General features: G+C 37.2%; 1 protein-coding gene across 4 annotated transcripts in view; it reads left to right on the top strand.

Annotated features, from left to right (window-relative positions):
• LGR5 (leucine rich repeat containing G protein-coupled receptor 5) overlaps positions 1 to 24,999 on the top strand; it is an 89,892-nt gene that overhangs the window by 42,241 nt on the left and 22,652 nt on the right. For 2 of the 4 annotated variants that reach the window (XM_086884404.1, XM_086884405.1), the window contains exons 3-6: positions 8,264 to 8,335; positions 9,896 to 9,967; positions 20,055 to 20,270; positions 22,618 to 22,689. In XM_086884404.1, coding sequence (XP_086740530.1) covers positions 8,264 to 8,335; positions 9,896 to 9,967; positions 20,055 to 20,270; positions 22,618 to 22,689 — 432 coding nt within the window. The remainder of the gene's footprint in view (positions 1 to 8,263; positions 8,336 to 9,895; positions 9,968 to 20,054; positions 20,271 to 22,617; positions 22,690 to 24,999) is intronic. The other 2 variants (XM_086884406.1, XM_086884407.1) reach the window with 1 other exon arrangement.

Genomic DNA, 24,999 nt, shown 5'->3' with positions numbered 1-24,999 from the left:
TTCCTTTTTTTTTGTCCGTGGAAGTTCAGCCTGTTTGTAAACTGCTGAATTTCAGTGCAGTGAGAACTTTTGATACCTACATGGGTCAATTTTTTTCACTTGCTTAGGATGATGAGTAAGGAATTCAGATCACATTTATATCTAATAAGTTCTCGAGCACAGTAGAACCAAATTCTTCCCTCTAAGTGGTTGGTTCTTTTCAATTTCCAAAGGGGAGTACCCATAATTCCTCCAGTAATTCATTGCTGTTGCCTCATTGAACCACTCAGAAAACAGCAGCAATCTCAAAACCTGGACCTACACAATTTGTGTTCTTTGCCTGTAACACTGAAATGACTAAACAGCTAATACATGTTTAATTATTTTCAGTTTGATCATACTGTGTAGTGTTGCACTACACTTCAGCCAGTTCCTGCTGTTAATGTTTATTATTTCCTGTCTTTTCTGATGATAATGACACTACTGGGATAAAACCAAAACCAGCATCAGAAGCGTAAATGACACTTGGGAGACCCAGCCTAGGAAGTATTATGTATATGATCCACCATTTATTGCTCCAGGTTGCTGTAACATTTAAATACTTAGAAAGAAATTTTAACAATTTCGTTCTGAGAGCTGTGATTTGGTGACAACATTCTTCAAACACCAAAGTAGTGCCTCTAAATGATTGTATCCATGGGATACAATCTGCTGGGAATCAGTGTGGGATGTCCTGGCCAGTGCTGGAGTCCCTCCTGAGAGTTGTCCTTGCTGCAGCTGAAGGCCGGTACTTGGATACCTGTTCAGGAGAAAAACCTGCTTGTTGTCAGTGTCAGCTAGGGACAGCTTCACAAAGGAAGAGATCAGTTGTCTTTAGCAGTGACTGGATCACAACCATGCCAGATGCAGAAAGAGCATGTGCCTTTTTTAAGTGGAGAAAGAAACAGTATGTTTTGAACCAACCAACTGACAAAAATCTGTGATCTGTTTCATCAAAGCCAGTTCAAGATCAAATACACACTGATTTCATTCCAACTGCTTTAGGTCTGTTGGAGTTATTCCAGTTTACACCCTATGAGAATTTGGCACAAGCATTTTAAAAGGCAATTAGGCCCTAAAGCAAGAGCAGACTGTGTTGTATTTGAATTTCTAACTGAACTGTAAGTAGCAATAAATATAAGATACAGCACAATTATGACTTGCACACTCTCCCTTATTCAAGGAAAGGAGAATATCTTTACATTTTCTTCTTTGATCTCTCTAAGCATTACGTTTCTTTTTATAATACTGTAATTTTATAGTCTTAATTAACATGACAGATTGAAATATAAAAAGATAATTAAAATACAGACTAACAATTAAATTCCTACGGTAGCAAAGTAATTCGCAAAAAACATTTTGAAATACGTGCTGATATCATCTGTGAATTATTAACACTTTAATTAATCACCCATTAATTCATACATTGCTATTGCATTGGCCTGAGAATAATCATTAATACATATAAAATGAAACTCTTATCCCAAAATTTTAGTTGACTTTGGTTAAGTGCTATATGGATATCCGTATTGTCAAAGATTTTTTGATGTAAGTAGCAGGAATATTTCATTTTACCTATTTATTGATGTATATGTAAGCTGAAGAAAATTAGAAATAAAAATATATAAATTATATACTGACTATATATAAGGGGAGTAAATATATGTGTAGTTGTCTGCTTGTGTACCTTTAACAAAGTTTGACAGGAAACAAAATTGAGGTAAGATTCAAGATTGGTAAATTTTTCCTTGAACAAAGGCAATTTTTTAAACCAGAAAAAGTTGTTTGAGAAAAAATATTTGAAAAATTATGTTTTCTTGTTATACTTCCACGTTGTTCCTCCCCAAAGAGTAATTTTCCCCATTAGAAATTGGGGTAGTAGGTTTAGGATTGATAGTAGTGTTATTGGTGTAGCTCCTCAGAGAGAAGTAAATTACTGGCAAATATGATACTGTGGCAGGATGCAAATGAGAGCCCCATTTCTACTTGTGTCAGCACAAATTTTTTCCCCAGACTTCAATGAGACTGATTTCACCATGGATCTTTATCAGGTATTTAGAACAATTATGGCAGTTGGAGGAGGCAGATCAGGCTTTTAAGAAAGAAGTTTCAAATTACAAAAGAGAGTTTCTTATCTGTACACAAGGTATAAAAGACACAGTCCATGATTACATTAATTTTAATGGAATTTTCTACATACTAGTGTTTTAGCACCAGATTCAGGAGCATACACACAGTAGAACAGCCCCATCTTTTGGGGCTTTTACTGTCTCAAGCCTTCTGAACCTTCAATTTATATTCACCAGAAAAAAGTACTCTTTTCACTTTTCTGTCTAGAGAGGTTGTTAGCTGTAGCATGTAATGAAGTAAATGATGAATATAACATCTGTTTTTCAGGAAAACATACAAATACAAAACTGACTGTATTGTGACTCTCTTGGTATTAACCTAGTCATGTATATAGATGTAGATACAGAAATTGATATATAGGTATAAACATATCCATGATAACATTGTCTTAGTGTGTGCAGTCTTTGCTCTCATTCCTTAAATAAAAGCAGACAACCAGTTAATGAACAGAAGTAAAATGCAGAGTCAGAGACATACAGAAAGGATTCTAGTTCACAGAATTATTCTTGTAGAAATCTTGTAGAAATCTTTGCACACTTCAAGAATGATTTCAGATTGCACTCACAATTCCATTGTGTATAGGATATTGCACTGCATGGAAACTGATAAAATATAATGCAATACAAGTGATGCAATGATATATAACCTAATGTGTATGAAAGGGCATGCACTGGCATTAGTCTAGAAACATTGAGTCAGTCTGGTATTCATATCATAGTTTACTGGCAAATACTAAGAGTCAAATATATTTATCAGATATTTGAGTGTAATGAATTTCTACTTAATTGTATCTGTTCTGAAATACAATTACAACAGGTTCACTGAATTTGCACTTTTACTAGTAATGAAGCTTGACTCCTTTTACATTGTTTATTCTCATTATATATTGAGTCACACTGAGATCCAGTGTCATCTGTTCTCCTATGTTAGAGCACCTTGCAATATTTGCTAAGTAACTTGTCTCAGAAAATTCCATTGTTCTGATCCTGTTAGAACACAGTATGAATATTGACGAATGTAAAAATATGCTTTTTCCCAAGGACACAGTTACTTCCCTTTCATGTCTTTTCTTTAGGTTTGATACTACTAGATTTGGAAATACACAGATGCTTGATCAGCATTTGTTGGACTAGATCTTATTTAAGCAGAGAAGGAAAACAACCACTATTGGTATTGTACTGTCACTGTCTTCGGCAGACTGAGAAAAGTAGCTGGGTTAGATTTCCCATAGGTTCTTTCTGCAGTTAGTGGAAATGTGTTTTCTTTATTAAATGCCACAGTTTTTTATCTGTAGAGAAGACTTTTTAGTGTTTCAAGTTCACCTTCATCCCAGCAGGTATAGAGGAGATAATTACCAGGTAAGGTTTTTCCTGGTGCATAAAACATCTACACAAAAAGCTGTTTTGAATTGGCAAAAAAAAATTATTGTACTAGAAATGTAAAGTTGACTATTCTCAGTCACAACTCGTATTTATTTGCTTCTTTCTGATGAATGAAGTTTTTCTTTTCAGACAATCAAAGGAAAACAAGAAAGGGGTTTCTGATAATTTTTTGAGCTTTAGTTCTCTTGTGTGGGAGTGTTCTTTTGACTGGATGACCACCATATAATAAAACTATGACAGTGCAGGAGAGGTCAGAATATGTCAAAGGGGTCAACAGATGGGGAGCACTCAAAGGAGAACAAGACAGACCATTTCTTATATCTGATCATAGGCCATGAACACGACCTGCAGCACTACAACTATTCCAACAGTGCACACTGATTGCCAGTATGGCTCAGTAGCATTGAAAGATGTTTTATAAATTACTGCCGTTTAAAAGTATGGAGGCCAGTTGCTTTTCTCTCAGTTCATTTATTTTACATCTTTTAGAAAGAAACTTGCAGTAGTATAAAAACTATGCCTAAGCCAAAAGTATCCTGGCTTCAAGCACAGCAAGTAACAACTGCTGAAGGAGGTGGCTCTTCCCTGTAAACTTTTCCAGCCTCCATTCATTTGCAAGATTATTCAAAGCAGTGCAAGTAAAATCTATTAATGCAAAAAAGAGGATTCTTTTTCATTACTTACATTAAAGACCTGTGACATATTTAAGCCTGAATGGGATATCTCTGAGAAATTTTTAAACTAGTGTCAGAAATGCTTAAAATAGAAGAACTCCTAAAAGTGGATATTCAAAATTGTGCAAACATTAAAAGTCAACCATTTGGTTATGTAAGTTCTAAAAACAATTTCATTTTTGCTCTCAGAAATTATTAACTAAATACTCAGCTATGGGGATAGGTACTCTGTCCATTTTCATGTGTTCAAGGAGAAATTGTACCTACCCATTCAGACTAAAATTGCTATCCAAAGTACATCCAAAATTCAGTAAAATACTGGGCAACTTCCCTCAAATAATTTAGCTAATGGAAAACAAAATCCCTGAAGTGGAGAAGAGTAAACCCTAGTAGACACTTGATACATACTGTAGTGTCAACAAAGGGATGAATTTTCCCTTATGCCAAGGCTGAGAATAGAAACACAGTAATAGCAAGAAAATGCTGAAAGGAAGACATTAAAAATTTTCAGGAATAAATAAGCCAAATTTCCTGAGCTTTGCAGCATGCCGTAAAGGGCTCGTGCTAACTTCTATCCAAGAATACTAAAACAATTAGACAACCATCCAAATGAATAATTTTTGCTGATTTTTACCAAATACTGCAGTACTGGGGAATTCTAATGGGCTGGGAAGATGCTACTATTGTGCCAGAAGTTGTTTCAGAGAGCATCTTGGGAATGAATAGGTGCTTTTGCTGATCTTGTTCCAGAGAAAATCATGAAAAGTGCATAATGGAAAAGCATTTTGCATGGTAAATGAGGGTCAGACAACATCATTACATCAAAAATAATTGTTGCCAGATGTCTGCCTTTTCTGACACTGTCAGGTTGCTTGGTGGGGGAACTACAAGGACATATATATCCATATGTGGCATTTGTGATACACTTGATGTTGCCCTATGCTGAAGTACGTAAGGTTGTACGTGAAGAACATGATCTGCTGCTGCATCAGCAGAGGAATGTCATATAGGATAATTCTAAGTACTGTCTGTAAAATTAGTGAGAGCTCTTTTCAAATTAAAAAATATTCAAAGCAGAACTTCAAGAATGACCTGAGGTTGAAAAAAGAACTTGTAAGGAGTAAATACAGAAGTTGTGCCTACCAAAAAGTTTAACATGTTGCTTCTGCATCTGTCTAAAGTGTTTGTACAAGAGACATTTTTAATAATTAGGAAGTTGTGATCTAAACGGAAAAGAAGCAAAAAATTTTAAAGAGGTTGTAATCTGAAAAAAAACACAAGAAATAAAAATTACATTTTAGTTTTACAGTTTAGGTAACTATTGCTCTGAACTGCTCAGGAGCATGGCTGTACATTTTCAAAAATGCCATACATTAAGGTTTGCTGCAGAGAGCCACAAAGGTGCTCCAAAGCTAGGAAAAATTAGTATTTAGATACTGAAATGAAATGTTAAAGCTGCACAGTGTCCCAATCATATTGCCACAGTCCTGCATTTACAGGTAATTTCCACAGCCCTTCTCCAGGAGCTCTTTAAATAGGTCTGAGTTTCTCAGCTAGCCCACTTTATGAAGAGTATTAAGTTCAAACAGGGGGTATTAATTAACATGTGGTGCATTCAGCAGTTTGCATTGCCTCAATTATGAGTGAAGAAGGGGTGGCAGCCTGAATAAGCACACTCTTGAGTCTTCAGACATGTGGGTTTAGTTCTCTGTTCTTTATCAAGTTTTCCATATGACACTCACAGCAGTAATTGAAGGGAAAATCTCAATACCTGCCCCTTCTTATTTTTCTCATAAGGTTTTGCAAACTCATAACTTTCTGGTTCATCCAAGCTCATGTCCAGAATTCTGTCCAATCATGTCATTAAAATGGCAGAGCAAAAAAGTGCTGTGGGGGTGAAGTAATCTTTAGGTTTTCTTTTAAACAACCATATCATAAAAACTGAATTAGACAGGTCTCAACCTCTGCTCGTTAGTGATCCACAAAAGGAATTTACTGTTAGGAGCACAATCTATTGTGCCTAACATAGCACATGCTTTCTTGATCCTAACAACCCAAAAGTCATTGCTGTTTGTGTTCAGAATGAAAGCTGAAGCTTGCAGAGGGCCCTCTCACATCTGAAAAAAGGCCCTCACATCTGAGCCTGTGAGTGCCTCATCTTGGAGTAAGAGTGAGCCAGGTTTGGCTTGCACGTCCACCTGCAGGAATTCAGCTGCGTGTACCCGATACCAGGACATCTCCAGATGTCTGGAGATCAGACTCCATTACATTCTGCAGTGAGAGACAAGCCCAGCAGCTCTGTCTGATGCTGATTGTCATTGCAGAGCAAATTACCTTCATGTAACAGAGCTAGCTCAACATTACAGGTTATATAGCTCAGCAGGGATGTCTATACAGGAAAAAAGCCTTTTCCACTAACTGAAAAATCCTGAAAAGTCTCTGGAGTTAAGATCTAGATGTTTTCTTTTTATTTTCTTTCTTTTTATTTTTCAACATAAAGCCAAATATACCATTTTATTTGCTGTATGAAAGCAGTGGCTAAAAGCAAGGCATGCACAGGACCCTGTAGTTAGCTCAGGGAAAGCTCAGCCCCAAAAGAAGACAGCATTTAAGGGCCAGTCAGTGCTGGATCTTTGGGACTCCAGTCAAAAGTACTTGTCCTTTTCTATGAACAGTATTAGCAAATCAGGTGCCTATTTCAGCGCTGTAGGTTCCTCTCTGGCAGGGTGGTACCCAAGGAACTTCCTGGGACTAGTCCTGTGCTCTCTCCTAAGGGGCCAGAGGCCAAATCAAATGTCAGCTCTGGTATCACATCAGCTGGGCTATGGGCTCTGCAGTTCTGCTGTGCAGTATCTTGGCTGATGGGATGTACAGTTCCACTTGGCTTAACTTGTTCTGCAAAGAGGGTTACATCATACCAGTTCGAATTTTTTTTTGTCAGCTAGGAGCACACACTGGGTCCCTACTGACTCAAGGTATCTTTACTGGGAAGTGTCCTTTAGCAGATTTCCAGGTAGGGTACAGGCATCACAGCGAATTCAGGCTGAGTTGCGATGTCAGAGGCTGAATGCAAGATCACAGAGTGGGTTGGGTTGGAAGGGGCTTTAAAGACCATCTAATTCCAACCCCCTTCCATGGGCAGGGACACCTTCCACGCTACCATGTTGCTCAAAGCCCTATCCAACCTGGCCTCGAACATTTCCAGGATCCTCTGGAGCTGCACTGATGGAAATGGCATTATTTCATATCAAATAGATTCTCTCTTTCCTAGATACAAACCTTACAGAATGATGCAGTCTTTTTTTGTTGTTCTTTTGTTGTGTGTTTTTTTGTTTTGTTTTGTTTTTTGTCAGAGTAACATGCTTTACAGAGGTATTTGGTGTACTTACCTAGGTCTGTAAAATACCTTCAGGCAATCTGAGAGCAAGATGCAGTAGAAGTGGGGGGGAAAAAATTTTAACAGATTTTTTGCCAACCTATTACACATCTGCTTACAGGAAAAACTGTTATTCCACCAGTACAGCATTTTTATGTGTAGTTATTTCAAAATGAACTCTAATCATTGTTATGTACATTGTTATGTACAAATGAGTGAACTGTTCATGGAAGTCATACATGCACAATTCCAAAAGTGCATGCTTGTAAGTCCTATGATGCTAGTGGCTGCCACTATATATTTTAGTTGCTGGGATTGCTCTAAATCCTGAAAAGAATATGAATAATTCAACGTACATTGTAAACCATAAACTAAATTTGCAATGAAATTGAATTTTTTTTCTCTGCAGTCCAACTTTCTGTGGATCATTTGTGCAGTAACAGGCTTCTTTTTTGGGGGGGTTGGGGTGGGGGGGAGTTTGTTTGTTTGGGTTTTTGTTTTTGGGGTTTTTTTGGGTTTTGTTTTTTTGTTTGTAAAAGTGTATTAATGACAAAACTAGGCTCTTAAACCACTGCCTCTGGCATCAGTCGCTCAAACATAGCTGTGTTGCACTTTTTAGCAACCAAATTAATTCCACATGAAGAGAAAAACTATTCATTCTTTTCCTTTTTCAAACTTTGCAGACGTCTTGCAGGAAATGGCTTGACATACATTCCTAAGGGAGCATTTGCTGGCCTTTTCAGTCTTAAAGTGCTGTAAGTAAACTGTGTGTTGTTTGATATATTTCTGATTTCCTTAAATGCTCTAGGGGACTAATTAACCAGTGAAGTTTTGATCAAGTAAATTACATATTTTGATCAGCTCATTTTGAACAATTCAATTGAAGATACATATGAACACCATTAAATCTTTGTTTTTTTCACATAGAAAGTATCCTAAACAAAATTTGGAAAACATTAATGGCATTCTAAAAACAACTTGCTCATCAAATAGATGTGTCTGTACAATATCAAAGGTACAAACTGATTCAGTTAATAGTTTCTTTAATTATCTCAAAAGTACTGATTTCAGCCGAACTTTCCATGATCACACAAAACTGGGGATTTCCTTTTCTTGAGAGACAAGGGAGGGAAAAACGGTATTGTAAACAACACAATGTAATTTAAAACACAATTCACATTTCATATATTGTTCTTTGCAGTGTAATGACTATTAGATAAATTATTAAAAATATTACAAAACCCTGTATTATTTGGAGTAATATGACAGGATGTATACTTAATAAAATTACTAGCAGGCTACATCTCACAGTGTTTACACAAGGAGGGATCTTTGCCCGTGTAAAGTTCACAAAAACTGTATTATTAGCAGGGACCAGAAGCCTCCTAGGCAGTGTCAAGCCAGGCCTGATGCTACTGTACAGATCTCTACTGAAAAAATACTTACAAGGAAAAGAAGCATGAAGAGATTCCACCTCCATCTACTTCTAAGTTGGCGAGCTCTAACTCTTGTTGGCCCAAGCAGATTTAGGCCTGCCAAGAATTATTTTATTTACAATGTCCCATTGAATATGCCTCCTTTTGAAGGCAGCATGTACTACTTCAGATTTAGTCACATAGAATATTTATAGATGTAGTTGGTCCAAAAAGGATGTTAGGTAGTGTCAGTGAAACCATATTCAAAAGGAGGAAAATATTCTTTAGGAGTGGAAGGTGATTTTTCAGTCTTTGCAGGGAAACTGATGTGATCTTTCAGAAAAAAGATTTGTCAAGTCATTGCTAGCAACCTTTGGTTTGAGAAAATTTATTTCCCTTAAAAAAAAAAGGCAGTTTATTTATAGAAATAAAATTTTATTCAAACTAAATCATAAATGCCTCACACAGTTAAGAGTTAATTTGCCATTGTTGCATTTTCCTGAGTAAGGATTTCAAGGGTCAGTCCTTCACAGTTTCATCAGTAGAGAATCACTGCAGAAGGACAATAATACCAGTACACGAGAATGAAAATTTCAGAGTCACTGGAGGCAATTAGGCAGTTATAAGCCCTATTGAAAGCAAATCGGATTTATTCTTTTAACTCCCTTAGCTGCTTTGAAAACCCTGCTTAAAGCTGATGCCTAGCTGTTAACAAAGCTAATATGCTACAGGTATTTGTTTGCTTTGAAGAGAGCGGGCCTTTGACAGGGGCAGGGGAATGGACTATTAGTGTAACTTTATTTGTAATCTTGAAGTAGGACCAGTACAAAGAATGTAAGCTTGGAAGAAAATTTGCAGTAGAAAGAAATTATCTTTGCTTTTGTGCTACTCAATATGTAGGATGCTGCAGAATAACCAGCTACGCCAGGTTCCTACCGAAGCACTCCAGAACCTGCGCAGCCTGCAGTCTCTGTGAGTATTCCTGATTAATCAATTTGCAACCTTGCATGAACATTAATGTACAATTGCCTAATAATTATATGTTAATATTACTTTGTAATGTGCTGGATCAACCTTTTCTTTTAATTCTCTTCGAGCTGCTTTTCGAGAGAATTGTACTCTCAATTAAACATCAAAAGTGATTGATTTCATTCCAGTAGTTTATTGACACTGGCAGCCTCTTTGTGGTGTTATAGACTGGTTCAGCCTCTGAGAAGACACTCCTTGGCCTGCAATGTTTTCTGCCAAGAACATGATTTCTTGTTAGTATTCTTTACCAGGGAAGAGAAGGAATCCCAAATTACTCCCTTCCTTTTTTTTTTTTTTTTTTAGGTATAATTTTTTTCTTTTTAAGCAGTATGGAAAACACTAATAACTCATGAAACAAAGTGTACTAGAAGATGCTTAATTATATTCTGTGCTTCAGGCAGAAGCACAGAATAGTGCTTCTATTGTATTTATAGTTCTTGATTGTCCATGCTGACTCAGTCCACAAGCTTCAATTTTAACAGAACTCCTGCCAGAACTGCTAGACCAAGACTGAAGAGTGGCTGCTTCGTGGTATGAATGAAATTATTTTGGTGTGCTTCTGCCCAATAAGAGTGCTTGTACCAGGCCGTGCTAAAAGCTGACCTAGCCCAGCATCCATCCTGCAGTAACAGATGTCAAAGGAAAGCAAGAAGGTCCAGCAAAGAGTATAACACTGCTTTGGTAAACTGTTCCAGCAGAGATTTGCACTCAAGGACTCACTGAGTCTATCCTGGCTTTGATAGCTAAAGGGTTTTCCTCTGTGGGTTTGTACAGTTGCATTTTGAGCCAGTGAAACACCCATGATTTTTTATGTCTGCTGATCAACTAGCCTATGTAGCATGGTGAGGTACCTTCTGATATTTACTTGGAACTCTTCACCACATTTGATGTTCTCTGCAGCATCAGGACAAAGCAGAAGCAGCAGTTCTGTATTCGTGTACACCAGTTTTATATACCTCTCTTCCGTCTCCATTAGTCAATTTTGCAGATGCAATCTGTTAGGATTGTCTCTTTTGTGGAAGCTATTCCATTTCCTCTGTCATCCTTGTCATGTTAATGAACTTTTTTTCAGTTCTCATGTATTTGATCTCAGACAAGTGAAGGAGGGAGAAGCCCTGTACAATGTGTTTAAAGTGCTTGTGTGCCATGTGTTTATAGAGGGCAAAAATGGATGCTTTTTTGTTTGCTTTGCTACTAATTCAAAACTCTGTTTTGTTTAATTTTTTTAGCCTTTACTGAATGCCGAGCTGTTACTTTCATTCTTATTGCAACTGCAGGAGCTCTTTTTTGCATGTTAGTAGCTACTCAAGAACTTGTCCTGTAAAGTTCGAATTTCCTTTTTCCCCCAGTGCCTCTCTTGACACCTATCTGTACTGAACTTCATCTGCCATGTTCTTGTTCAGGCACTTTGGCATCAGGAGTTTCTGCTGCTGCACTTGCATTTCGTATTTTGAAACCACAAAGACATATTTGCTGTCTAAACACAGGCTGTGGTAAATTGAGTTAGTTTCTGAACTACCAACAAAGTTTTATTGTCACCTGATACAAAGAAAAATTACAAAATTTTCTAAAGGATATATACTGATTTTGAATCTGCAGCATGAAATATGTAGATGGCTGAAAACAGAGAGGAAGTTCTTTGCTCAGAGGAAAATAACAAATGACTCTTCTCTGTGCTTTAGTTAACCACTTTATATTGTCACAGAATTATTCTCAAATAAAAGTATTTTCCTAAAACGTTGAAAGATCCAAGCAGAGAATTCAATCTGGAAGTTCAAATAGCTTTCACAAGAAATGTTGTTACAGTGTGCATTGATCACCAATGTCACAGGTAAAAGTCTAATGTTGACAAGGATAGAACAAGCATTTGTACCAATCTGGTCAGAGTTGTGTTGGTTGAGAAATGTGCTATGTTGAACATACTATTCTTTTTTGTGTAGGTAAAGAAGTTCCACCAGAAGGTTAACATATTTTGTATACAGTTTGTTCAGCCAAAATCTGAAGACTAGAATTAATGAAATTAGTTTATTTTCAGAAAAATCACTTCATCTGTGTATAACTTAGCACTACAGAGACACACATTATACTATAATAACTCCCATATTCTTATGCCTGTCTTAAACTACTTTTGCCTCCTTAATGTACAAAGCATTTGTTAAGGTTTCTAAAGGTGAAACAGCCCTAAGAATTAATTATCTTATAATTGTTATTTGGTCAGTGCCTTTTTTCTTTATTGACCAGACACAGACAGAAATATCTCAGCCCTATACTTTTGAGGTTACAGTTCTTTCCTTTGATCTTTGAAAAAGTCTTGAGAAAATGCTGGTCTAGTGACTATATTAGGTTTTGTTTCTGCTAAACAAACAAAAAAATCTTGCTGAGATCACATCACTCTATACACATTCTGGACCAAAACATGATAAGCCAAGCCAACAAGAGTTCCTTTGTTACTCTGAAAGAGATTGTTAAATTTTCAGTACAGTTTCTAAACAAAATGACAGTCTCACTCAGGCTTTGTTGCAAATTTTTTTTCCTTGGTGAAGAAGTTGAAGAAGTAGACTGGAATTTATGCTGTCTATTTAAAGGACTGAATTAAAACAGAGGAGAGCAGGAATGGTCAGTAGAAACCTTTAGACAGCTGCCTAGCAGACCCAAGATGGAATGATACGGGTTTGTACAGAAAAGCTACTATCACCTGAAAAACGATCACTGGCAAAAGAGACCTCTTTGAGGAAAAGAAAACTATTATTCTTTTGTTTGCTTAAAAGGGGTTGTGCCTGCCAGATAAAGGTGTGCACAGATTCAGTTTCTTGTTTCATATAGTCTAGGACTTTTCTGTTCGCAAGGTTGTTTTGCATTGGTTTCTGATTTACAATAGGATTTCTTGAAGCCTTTTTAATATCAGGAGTCTTTTCAAGAGTGTAATTAAGAGGTTAAAAGCCTTCTCAAAAGCAGTTTCTATAAGATAACAGCTTCTTCTATTTATTATGTTTAGGTCTGCAGGTGGCATGATTTCTCAAAGCCTCTTAACCCTTTGCTTCAGGTTAGCATCTATGCAGGGGAAAAAAAAAGCTGGTGATGGGACTCAAGTCTCTTCCTTTTGTGATTTTACTCAAGAAAGGCAGTCATGCAAAGGGGTAAACCATAGCAACTACCTTGATACCTTAATCAATGTGAAGAGGATTACGTTCAAATCCTTTTATAGAAGTATCCATGTCTAATTGTGCAGGTGTGCATAACATGTACATATGCACACATTAATATTCCATGTTCACTCATAATGCAAATTCATCACAAATTTTTGCAACCAGGGTATTTCTGAATGATATGCTCTGCCTATTATCCAGTTCCAGGCTAAAAAATGGCAGTATAGGTGTCAGTATTGATAGACCCATTTATTGATGTTAAATGTGGTACAGAGAACAAGAGCTGATGTGTTGCAGGAACAAGAAACATTTTCTTCCATTTTATTGTCCAAGTAGTACTTTTGCCAGTATGTAAAATGGTATGACACATTTGAGTGACAAATATTCATAAATTTCTTAAGGCTTGACTTACCTCTAGAACAGATCAATCTTATTCAGGCAGCAGATATTATTCAATAATTACTATAAAATGAGAAATAGACACAAAAGTTAACCAAAAACATGTAGGATTTGTGAATTTCACCATTGACAGGAAAAATCTATGAAAAAACCTTAACAAATGAATGACACATTTTTTTCTGTCACTGAAGCAATAAGATTGAACAATATTAAATAATATAAATAATATAAATATTAAAATATTCTCCAGTTTTATAAAAGTCTTTGTAGTTCAGTAGTCAAAACCAGTGATGTGCTGCTTTGATTAATAAATAAGTTCAGCTATCAGAGCTCGGGCAATGTTTGCATAGGACTCTAGTTCCCTCTGTGGTAGGAGAATTAAGGAAGTAATGAGCACATGCTGATTTTGGGATGTGGTTTTGAGCAGAAGGGTATCTGTATTATTGTATGGGCTGTAATTTTCCTCTGATATCTAGTGTGAACACAAATTATCCAGATTGCTAGTCCTAACAATTCAAATGGCATTTATTTCTGTCAAGCACCAAATAGTGTGCAGATACCTTGATTGAAAGGGACGAACACACAATCACTGATGTGTCACAACTTAGTACTTGGCAGCAGGGTTCAAAGAGTCACTTGAATACTCTCATCCCTATTGGTCACCTTAAGCAAATGTATTTCTTTAGTACAGACTATAAGCAGGAAATCTCTGGATTCTGTGTTTCGCACATCATCGATATCTCCATTCTGTGTTTAAATCGAGAAAACTTACAGTGATTTTTAACATATATGTATAGTTCAAAAACTTCACATACATATATTGATATGTTATTTTCAATTAGAAGCTTATTTTCTGACAATTTTTTTTTTCAGTTAATGCAGATACTTTTTTAAATAGGTATCTTTATTTCTCTAGTATGATCAGCTTGTTTTCAAATACACCCTTTATATACCAGAACTGACCAGAATTGACATATAATTTCAGTATTTTCGAGCAAGAAGAGACAGGTCAAAAACAGGCAAGGATATATCAGTAATCTTTTTTTTACTATTTTCCCAAACATGTTACTATATATTTTATATTACTAGCCACTGAAAAGTTGCAGATCTCCATTTTCAAATGTTGCTGAATGAAGAAGAAAGGGTAATTGGCATTGCAAATGGAAAAGCAAAGCTTCTGCTATTCTTTTATTGGAACTATTGTAACACAGCCCTTTGCAGTGAATTCTATAGATGAAACTTATTTCCATTTATTTTCTTGTTTAGACATCATTGTTAATGAGCAGCTCTTACTGCTATGTTGCCAGATACACAGATAGTCAAAATTAATAACAGGTCAGGTGTTACTTCACTACCCATGCCACACAAGCCATAAAGAACTTTTCAAAAAGTAAGCATTATTTACTGCATCACCTGCTCTTGTTCCTGTGAAATTTAAAGGACTTTTACTTTGACAGTGGAAAATAGGGCAGAATACAATATAGCCCACAAAGCACTTTAAACAGTTGACACATGGCAAAAATAAACCATCTTTTTTCCCTTAACAACCTGCAAAGCTGCAATTTAGTGAAGCAAATTAATTGGACTTTACAAGTAACAGCAAAGTAGTATCAATGAAATTTCTTAAAATTTTCCAACATACTTTGTAGATTTCTTACATTTTATTTATATGGTATTTCAATATTTACAGACCCCCTGATGGTGACACCAGGTTTTACACAAAATATTGTCTAGAATTCATCTCAGATGTTCTCAGTACTTGCCTGTCTGGAACAGGTCAACAAATGGATTTTTCATTGTCCCTGTACTCCGCCAAATATTTGACATTTCAAGAAAAGTTTCCATGCTTGTTGTTTCTGATCAAGCACTGGAAGACTTTGAGGGCACATAGTTCTGAAATTCTTCCAGTTCAGGCTTAAAATTAAAAAGCCGCTTCCCCCCCCCCCCCGAAATGTTAAATTTGAACAATTATTTTCCAGTGTGATGCTTCTGTTAATAATCCTGATTTTTAGTTAGAAGACCAAACAACTTTGATGAAGTTAAATTCTCTCCAGAGAGCTGTTTTCATGAAAAGACAGCAACCTTAGTTGTGGTTTTCCATGTCACACCTCATGATAATGAAGGCTACAGAAGGAATTATCCTTAAGAAAGCTGGTACCTCAACAGATGCCCACAAACTCCCAGAGGAGGAATTTCCCACATTTGAAATTGAGGTTGTTTGTACCCATGCAGATGTCTACACATACACAAAGACATCTCAGAACTTGCTGTTGCAGTTCTTTTATTGCACACCTTCACCGTCTGGGCTGCTACAGCCCCAGGGCACTGGGCAACAGAGGAGTGACTGAAACATCAAGCAGCAGTACAGCATCAGACCACCCCTCTCAGTCACAGACCTTTTTCTGGATCGATAACCAAGGTTATCAAGGTAGAGGTGCAAGGTTACCTGAAAGTAGCAATTGCTACTGGATTTTTTTTTATGTGCAGTCCCAAACTCAACCAGGCAGTTGCTCTCAAAGTGGGGTGCAAAGAGACTGTATTAGATCAGCAATTCCAGGCCACTGGGTGATGTTTCCTTTCATCCAACAGAAGGCACCAAATGCTCCTGAACTGTGACCTGTGATTTGTCTTTTTTGGTCCTGTTGTTGCCATGCAGGGTTCTTTGTACCAGTCTTGTAAAAGTGAGATGTGAGAAGTGCTGGGCTGTTGTGTTGTACTTAAGCTTTTTACAATAGTCCTAGCATTTTCCCCTGTGGACTGAAGGGGATATCCTGCTTAAAAGACCAGGTTTGAAAAACATGGCTTACAACAGCCAGCTCTATTTTTATTACATCCACTTTTCAAAGCTAGTTTAGATGCCACTTGCCATTACTTAAATAAGACTTTAGTCAATCCTGTGAACAAACCCTTGAGAGGATCTGTGTAACAAAGATGGTGGGCTACAAGTGACCCTCTCCTGGCCTTTATGTCCTCCCCAGACAGGTCCTGTCCACAGCCCCCATCCATCACTACTCCACACTTCATGGAGAGACTTGACTGAGGCTCCCTGCATACCAAAGCTGAGTCAGGAGAAGAGAAGAGAGAGGGAGAGAGAAGCACACTTTCTTTAATCCACCATGCCTAAAATCAGTCCTCCTGTGCCCCCACTTCTCTGCCTCCCCTACCTGCTACAAACACTCCCTTTTCCTTTGGTTTTACTTCTCCTACTTTAAACTTAAACATCAAAAGAAACATTTTATCCTTGACTTGTCTATCCATCTTTGTGGCTTCCCTCTTCTCCAAACCTTTCATTGTGTTCTGGCCCTCATCCATTCGAGATGAGGCAATTCTGTAATAGCTGTTCATTTCAGAGGGAAAAATGGCTTGGGAGAAATCTCCTTACTGATCTATCTAGCATTTGATTTAAACCTGAGTGAATGAGCAAGGTGCTCCAACAAGATATTGAGGAATATCTTATATATATATATGTATGTATGTATGTATGTATGTATGTATGTGTGTATATTCCTTTAGAAACCTACCACTGGCATGAAACTTAGCATCCATTCATATTAAATTGATAAAAAAATGCAAATCAAATCTTTTTCAAACATTTGCCTTTGTCTGTACCAGTAAATGAGGTTTTCATTCTGCAGGAACAGTATCTTTTCATAATTTGTGTGCATGGTCAGAGAATTCACAGTGTGTCACAGGAAACACTAGTGGGTTACAGTCCACAAAGTTCAAGCATTTGCTTTGAAAGGTTTAGACATTTTAAGTGAGCTCATGGTGAATTTCATAGTGGCTGCTTTATTTACAAGCTGCCTATCAGAAGAGATCAAGTATTTCTGTTTCCCTAAATTAGCTCTCTCTGGAATATAATAGCAGCTTTCAAACTCACCACATGTTATCTACATATATTTTCAGTTAAAAATAGGGTCATGTTTGTGAGTTAATGGGTTTAGTTCTGAAAGTGCCAAAACTTTGATCAACACATGTAAAACAATTGGCTGAAAAGGGTGATTTTGATCAGTCCTTTATACATCAGTGTGCATTACCTACAGTATGACAGGAAACATAACCACTATTGAAACCTTTTAATATCTGCAAGAGGGAAAACGGTGCTTGGAAATTTTAAAAAGATTAGATAACAAAAGAGCACTTGAGGCAGTACTTCTTATAAGTACTCGCAGGATACGTAATCCAGTTACAGAACCTGAAGCACAAGTTATTGCAGCTTTTTTGTTTCTTCCAAGCTTTATTTAAACAATAATTCAACTATCTAGAATTTCATTTGCAGTATAGCAGTTCTGTTTTTCTTTCTGTTCTGTGGGTTTTGTTTACATAGCCAGTGGTGAGTTTATATTTGGAAACTTCAGCTATTAAAAAAAAATAAAAATCAGTTCCTTGATTTGCTACACAGTATTGGTAAGATAAAAATCCCAGTCTCACCGAGGACAGCAGAAATGATGCCATTTCAGCCACAGGTTCACATACAATTAAGTAACTGTTGGCTTCTCCACACAGCCAGGCATCCTGTGAGTGACTTCCATGGAGTGAGCAGGGGACATCAGGGCTGCACAGGCAGGCTTCCTGTTGAACGAGATGTTAACTGCAATACTGCAGCACATGTAGTTTGAATAAAGCCTCCATTCTTTAATCAAGAAACTGTCAAACTAAGGCAACTGTAACTTCTTAGTTTACATACCAGCATCACCAGCAGGGAAGAAATTTACTTTTGACTGAACACAAAGAAACCTCATCTACTCATTCAAATTATACCTTATTTGAAAACACAGGCATAACATGGTTGTTGCCTGGGGAAAGGAGGAAGAACAAGAGTATTTCTAAACATTTCCAGCCTTATCCATTTGTTGACAGACCACTGAGTTATTTTGGAAGCTCTGTCTCTGCTGCCTGACATGTCAGTTATTATACTGAAAATTTAATTGTACAGGGGCTTTGACACTGAACCTTATAAATTTGTTCCAACTGACCTTGTCTCAGTTATTTGCCAGCCTGGCACGGAGCCTTAGCAGTCATTATTTGTTCTCATGCAGTAGGTAGGGCCAGCATGGAACAGGAGATAGAATGGACCTGACATTTTACATGACTGTAAATGAGGAAGCAGCTTTAAATAAAGAGATTAATATGCCCACCACAAAGAGTATTGCATTTCTCTCAAAGAGACCAAATTTAGGTTGTACAGAATTACTCCTTTGTACCCCAGGTGTGGCTGTTTGTTCTTCGTATTTTCAAACATATATTTAAATTTATTTCTCTATTACCATTCACTTAATTACTCCTCTCTAAACATTTCATGACAATTTTTAAGGACAGCTTTCATGTTAGGGAAAAGGTATAAGTCACTGCAACACATTAAAAGCAGAAAAAGTGTATCAAGGGCCCACATCCCCAACTGAGTGTTTCACAAAGTTTCAGAAATCTGAAGTGCACTTTTAAATCTTTTCCCTGAAAGAATAACAATGAAAAAGCAAAACACAGCAAAAACAAAAGCCAGTGAATAGATGATTTTATATATGTAGCACCACATCTGAAAAAGGTTAACTAAATTTAATCCTTAATTACACAAGTATGACAACAAAGCATCACCTCCATACTCTGCAAAGGTACAATGTGCAGTTGAGCTCCCTCTGTTGGCTCTGCAGCAACTGAAATGCATTTAGTAACTTCTTTTTCAATACAAATACATCACATTGGCAATACTGATCTCTAGGTAAAAAACATTATGTTCCACTACTAAAAAAATGGGAACTTCAGTTCTCATTAGAATCACTAGGATGAACAGTATTTGCACTGGAACAGGCTCTCCAGGGAAGTGTTCACAGCAGTAAGCCTGACAGAGTTAAAGAAGCACTTGGACAATGCTCTTGGACACATGATGTGACTCTTGGGATGGTCCTGTGCAGGGCCAGGAGTGGGACTCGATGATCCTTGTGGGTCCCTTCCCACACAGTTTATTCTGTGATTCTATAGCTGTAATATTTAAAAAAAGATAAAGCAGGAATCTCCAGAGACTCAGAAGTGAGTTCTATTTATGGGTCTTGGAATGGGTGTTTAACATATGGAAATCCAAATTATTTTGCAGCTCAGTGATTTGTAAGTTCTGAAAGAGAATCTCTGGATGAGTTCCTTGCACTTCTTTGTTCCATGATTTCAAACAATTGGGAAAGGAAACAAAATCATAGCCAGTCTTCAGGGAGACTTTGCTCAAAAATGATCAGTGTGTGCTCTCAGTGAGTTGATGGCTCCAAAGAAGAGCTGTCTCTGCAGAGCCAGCTGACAAGCAGATGTGTAAGCACAATTTGAGATCTCAAGGATGAGGCTGCAAGCAAGATGGGAAGGTAGAATCTCCAGGAAATGAAAACTGGAAGTGGCAACCCATGTCCATCCTTTGGGGTTATGTTCATGGTGATAACTTCTTATAGCCATTGTGCAAAGCCACTTCACTTGAAGTCAATTTTCTCTGTTTCTTTTTCTCCTAGGCGTCTGGATGCCAACCACATCAACTATGTACCCCCCAACTGCTTCAATGGCTTGGTGTCCCTTAGACACCTGTGGCTAGATGATAATTCCTTGACAGAAATTCCCGTCCAAGCTTTTAGGAGTTTACCAGCACTTCAGGCAATGACATTGGCACTGAATAAAATTCATTACATACCAGACTATGCCTTTGGAAACCTCTCCAGTCTGGTAGTTCTGTAAGTTCTGTTGATTGCTTTTTATACACAGTGTCTTCTTGCAGGGCTTTGGCCTCTTGGAGAAACAGATTTTATTGCATCTTCGTACTAGCATTTTCTAAATCACTTCTTTTGATCTCGCTTAAAAGTTTCCATCTCAATAAAAAAATACTCAAGGGAATTAAAAATCACCCTATCTGGTCAGCAAAACAAACAGGAAAGGATGCATTGTGTGCTATCTAAGATTGAAAGAGGGAAGATTAGAAACAGGAAATGAACTGAAATCTTTCTGGGGGACTTGGAAAGAATGCCATCCAGTAGAAAAAAATATGTATTTCCTGTCATAGAAAGTATATGTAGTTTTGTATTTGGTCATGTTTGCATACCGGTTCAACTAAGTGAAACATGCACGGCTGGCACCAAAATCTGGAAGGTATACTATGAATCATGGTTTCAGCTTCTTATCTTCTGGGAATTTACCAAGTGGAAAAAATCTAGACTGGCTGGAAAAACTTAAGTGGAGAAGTAATTTCAGGATGCTTTGGAAAACATTAGCATTATTATAGAGAGAATTACATTATAGGCTGCCAGGAACCATGGTCTTATATGTAAGACACGTAGCATGTTGTAGCATACTCAAGCCCCAGTGTAAGCATTGAACCTGGCACACATCAGGGCTCTTCGTTGACAGCTATAGTCACTATCTCTGCCTCCATGGGGCCCCAAAAATGGGGATTAACACCTGATTCGTGCTGCAAAGCCTTTGGCTTCTCTTTACATTAAATATCAATCCCATTCAAATTAAAGAATGGCTGGACTTGTGATTTGATTGACCTTCTAGACTTACATCAGCAATGGAAAAGACAAGAGGCTGTTTTGAACTCTGTTCTCTAGACCCATACCTGAAATAGAGTGGTAAGAGCACAGTTAAGAAATGCAGAACATAATTTCTTTTCAGGCCATACTTGCGTCTGCTCAGTTAGGTTTCCTTATTTAAGCTCTGCCTTGCTTAGTTCTAATCTTCTGGGCTTTATAGTGATTAATAAATGAATCATTCCTCATGACCTAAAACAGCTGATCTTTTTGGCTCATCAAGATCTTTGTGTGTGGTTCTGCTTTCATTGGGTTGCAATTCTATACAGTATGGCAAATTTTCCACATGGTGCAAAAGTGCATGGTCAGTTGGAGCAGCTCAAAATCTTTATAATTAAAGATCCAAACATAATTGGAATTTGAAGATGCACTCTTCATGCTAGCTAAAGTATTAAAGGTCAGAGTACTCATAAAAAAATACAGAGTTGATTAGGTTTCTTCCTAGAAAAGGAAAAACCCAGAGAACATTTTTATTGTGATGTCAGAATCCTTGCCTTTGATGGATAGATAGACTCAGTTTCTCTCGATTCTGCAGAACATTCGGAGAGCCTCTGATCTTTAACAATATTTTTGGAATAAAATGAGGGGCCTGGCAGCCACTCATTCACAGCCTTTCTTTTCCCTTAAAGCCCTTCTCCCTTAGTTCCCTCTACTACAGGGGCAGGATTTTGAGGACAAAATAAAAGGAAAAATCTGGGGAAAAGGCATTCCTTTTAAATTAAATGACCTGAAGTGGATACAAGTTGAATCTAATCACATTAATTAATGAGCTTCACTCAGAGTGCTTTTTTTCTATGTCAGTCTAAAAGGCAGAAATAGGCAGAACTCAGAGTCTTGGGATGGGACAGGGGGTGGGTAGAATTGGTTAAAATATATAAAAATTACTTTCAATTACTAAATATTTCAGGAAGTAGTTATTGATTTTCATAATTTCAAAGAAAGGCAAGTTACAGCACTTCTAAGATTACTGAGTTCACTCATCTCAGAGAAGCTACAACTTTTTGTGTTATGGCTTTGTGCTTTTTTGCATTCTGCAAGCCTGATGCGAATTACCTGTCTGCTGTGTTACCCATCTCCTCAGTGGCTGCCCTTTTGGGCCATACCCTCTAACACGCTCAGAATATATATCTTCCAAATATACACCTCACACCCCACACACAGTTTTTAAGACATGTTACTTAACTGATTAGCTATCACTGAGAATATGTCTATTCATTATGCAAACCCCAGCCTGGAACTACGGGATATAACACTTTTGAACAATCTAGGTGGTGTTAAAACAGATTCCCTCTGTGAAACCAAATGGAGAGGTGTTGGGAGAATGGGTGGAGTGTGGTAGAGCTGCCTCCTATACATGCTTTTGCAAAAGCATGGGTGCATATAACCAATGCATCCCTGAAAATAAGTTAATTTTGATTTAACCATCAAAATGTTTTGCTTCAGTCCACTGTGTGCAGTGTGCTTTCCTGACTGCATACTTAATGTTCCCCTGCAGACATCTCCATAACAATAGAATCTATTCCCTGGGAAAGAAATGCTTTGATGGGCTCCACAGCCTAGAGACATTGTGAGTTGACCTCTTATTTGTTTCTTTTTTTTTTTTTTTTTAGAGTGTTTTCATTAATATTCTGAAAGAATAAAAATAGCCCAAAAGCCAAATGTGGGTTTGGGCTTGCCTAATCGCTACAGGATCTAAGTGATAGTTCACAATGACTCTGTGTAGTAAATCCTATTTTTGACAATAAAATTAGTTTGCCTTTTTAATAAGCATTGTCAGTTGATAAATTGTTTGAAAGACAGTTGAAAACTGTGTTGAGCATATAAAAAGAAGTGACTATTCATGAACTTATGGTTGCCTAGTTTAGTACTATTTATTTGTCTTGTTCAATCAATAAAGCTAATAGCTAGATTGGGAAATTGCCACAGTGAAAAGTTTTAACATTAAGAAACTCTCTTACCATAGAGGAGAGTTATAAAATTAGGTAGGTTTATTTTTTATATGTGGAAGAAGCAAAAGTTCTAGGTAGTCAAATTATGCATGTGCTTTACAAGTGGGAGAAATACTTCAGTTGTATCCAAGGTTTTGTCTTTAGAGAGCTCTGATAAAGAATAGCACTGGTAAAGACTGAAACTTCCTCAAGTTTTCACTGTAATTCTGTTTAGACCAATTCAAATTTTCTTAAGTTATCTAGCAAAAATATATTCTACATAAAATACCAAACAGGAATGCAGTGCTAATGGTTAGCAGAAATTATTTTGCTACAGTTAGTCAAATACAGATGTTGTCTTCTGGAGTCACCCAGACCCCAGAAATGCCACAGGGACAGTAAAACTGCATGTGCTTCCTCTCGCACCTGCTGCAGTCAGCTGCATCATTTTCAATGATTTTGGATGCTTTACCCAACCAAGATAGAGGTTAAAAACCCAGTTATGAGAAACAAATAGTTTCAGACATGGATATTGCTAGTCTAAAGGTGACTATTTGCTTTCCCGTCAGCAAACCTGTGTCCTGCCCACTTTCAGCTTTCACTAAGATTAGGAAGCAAGAAGGTTTGGGCTTCTTGGGGTTTTTTATCACCAGTTTGATTGCCTTGATCCCTTGCCACTGAATTGCAATTTTACAATTTGGACTTTTAGCCGCCTGTGAGTTGAGAGGAAGTCCCTTAGTGTAGCACCGGAAAGGGGGACGGGAAAGGAAGAAGGAAAATGTAATGGTTTGGTTTGTTTATTTAAGTGATACTCACATGGCACTTGGTCACAAATGGGGAAAAACAGAACAATAGAATAAGTAATTGCAAACCCAGTCCCAGCCACCTGGCATGAGAGAGATGAAAACACAGAGGACAGTCACAAACCCAGGAATAAATGTAGGTGCAGCCACTTCCCTGCAACAGGACAGTGTAGCACTTGCCTCAAGCACAGTAATTGTGTAATGTATAGACCAGTTCCCAGAAAGTCTCAAGATAATCTGAAGAGATTTTGGTGTAAATGATGGACGCCAGCTTTAAGATGGTTTGTTTGCATTGAGGGGTAGGTCTGGAAATCACATATCACTAGAGGGCAAAACCAAACCGTACATGCCTGTAATCTCTTTTTGTCAATAAGCAGGAGAGATTTACAAGCAGGAAGGAAAGCCTTGTTGAGTTCAGACAGCAGTTTCCTGCCTGCATTACTTCAGCCTGATACTATTTCAATTTCAATCTATTGTAAACTGTGGCTTGGGTTTTGCCTGTTTAAAAAGGCTTTTGCTCCAGTTTTTCAGACAATTTTCCTCACAAAACATTTCCAGAGCACATCACAGTAAACTGGCATGTCTCAATTTTAGTTTCAGCCATCTCCTAAATGCTAAAGGATACATATGTCATGCTGAGGGCAGAAGAAGGATTATAATCCATTCAGCCTACCAGAATAAACTCTAATTACTGCTGCAGCATGAGCACTTCTTAAAGCAGAGGTCACTAACATAGCTACACTATCGTTTTTACAATTTGTGTGGTTAGAAGTACTCTTCTTGACTGTTGTCAAGTCTTAAAATTAACAATACAGTTAGAAATCTTAATAAAGAAATGTATTAGACATGTAAAGCACAGATCACCAGTCATTGAATATTGTTTTGAAAGATTTCTTTCCCTGATAATACTTTAATGTAATGCAAGGAATGGGCAATTTATAAAACAGCAAATCCCTAAGTAGTACTCGAATTTACTTACATTTTCTTTATTACAGAATATCTAAAATGTAACTAAAAATAGAATGCTGATAAAAAATAGAAACAATAATGTGCTCTAAATAGACTTTGTTGGAAAATATCCATACACTTTTGAGGATTTCCTGTCTTTGCTGTATGCATTTATTCAATACATCGAAGATGATAGTT

This window comes from Cyanistes caeruleus, chromosome 4, assembly GCF_971803275.1.
Source record: "Cyanistes caeruleus chromosome 4, bCyaCae1.hap1.1, whole genome shotgun sequence".
Classification (NCBI taxonomy): domain Eukaryota; kingdom Metazoa; phylum Chordata; class Aves; order Passeriformes; family Paridae; genus Cyanistes; species Cyanistes caeruleus.
Note: the sequence above shows the minus strand (reverse complement) of the source record. Positions and strands in the feature narration are given on the sequence as shown.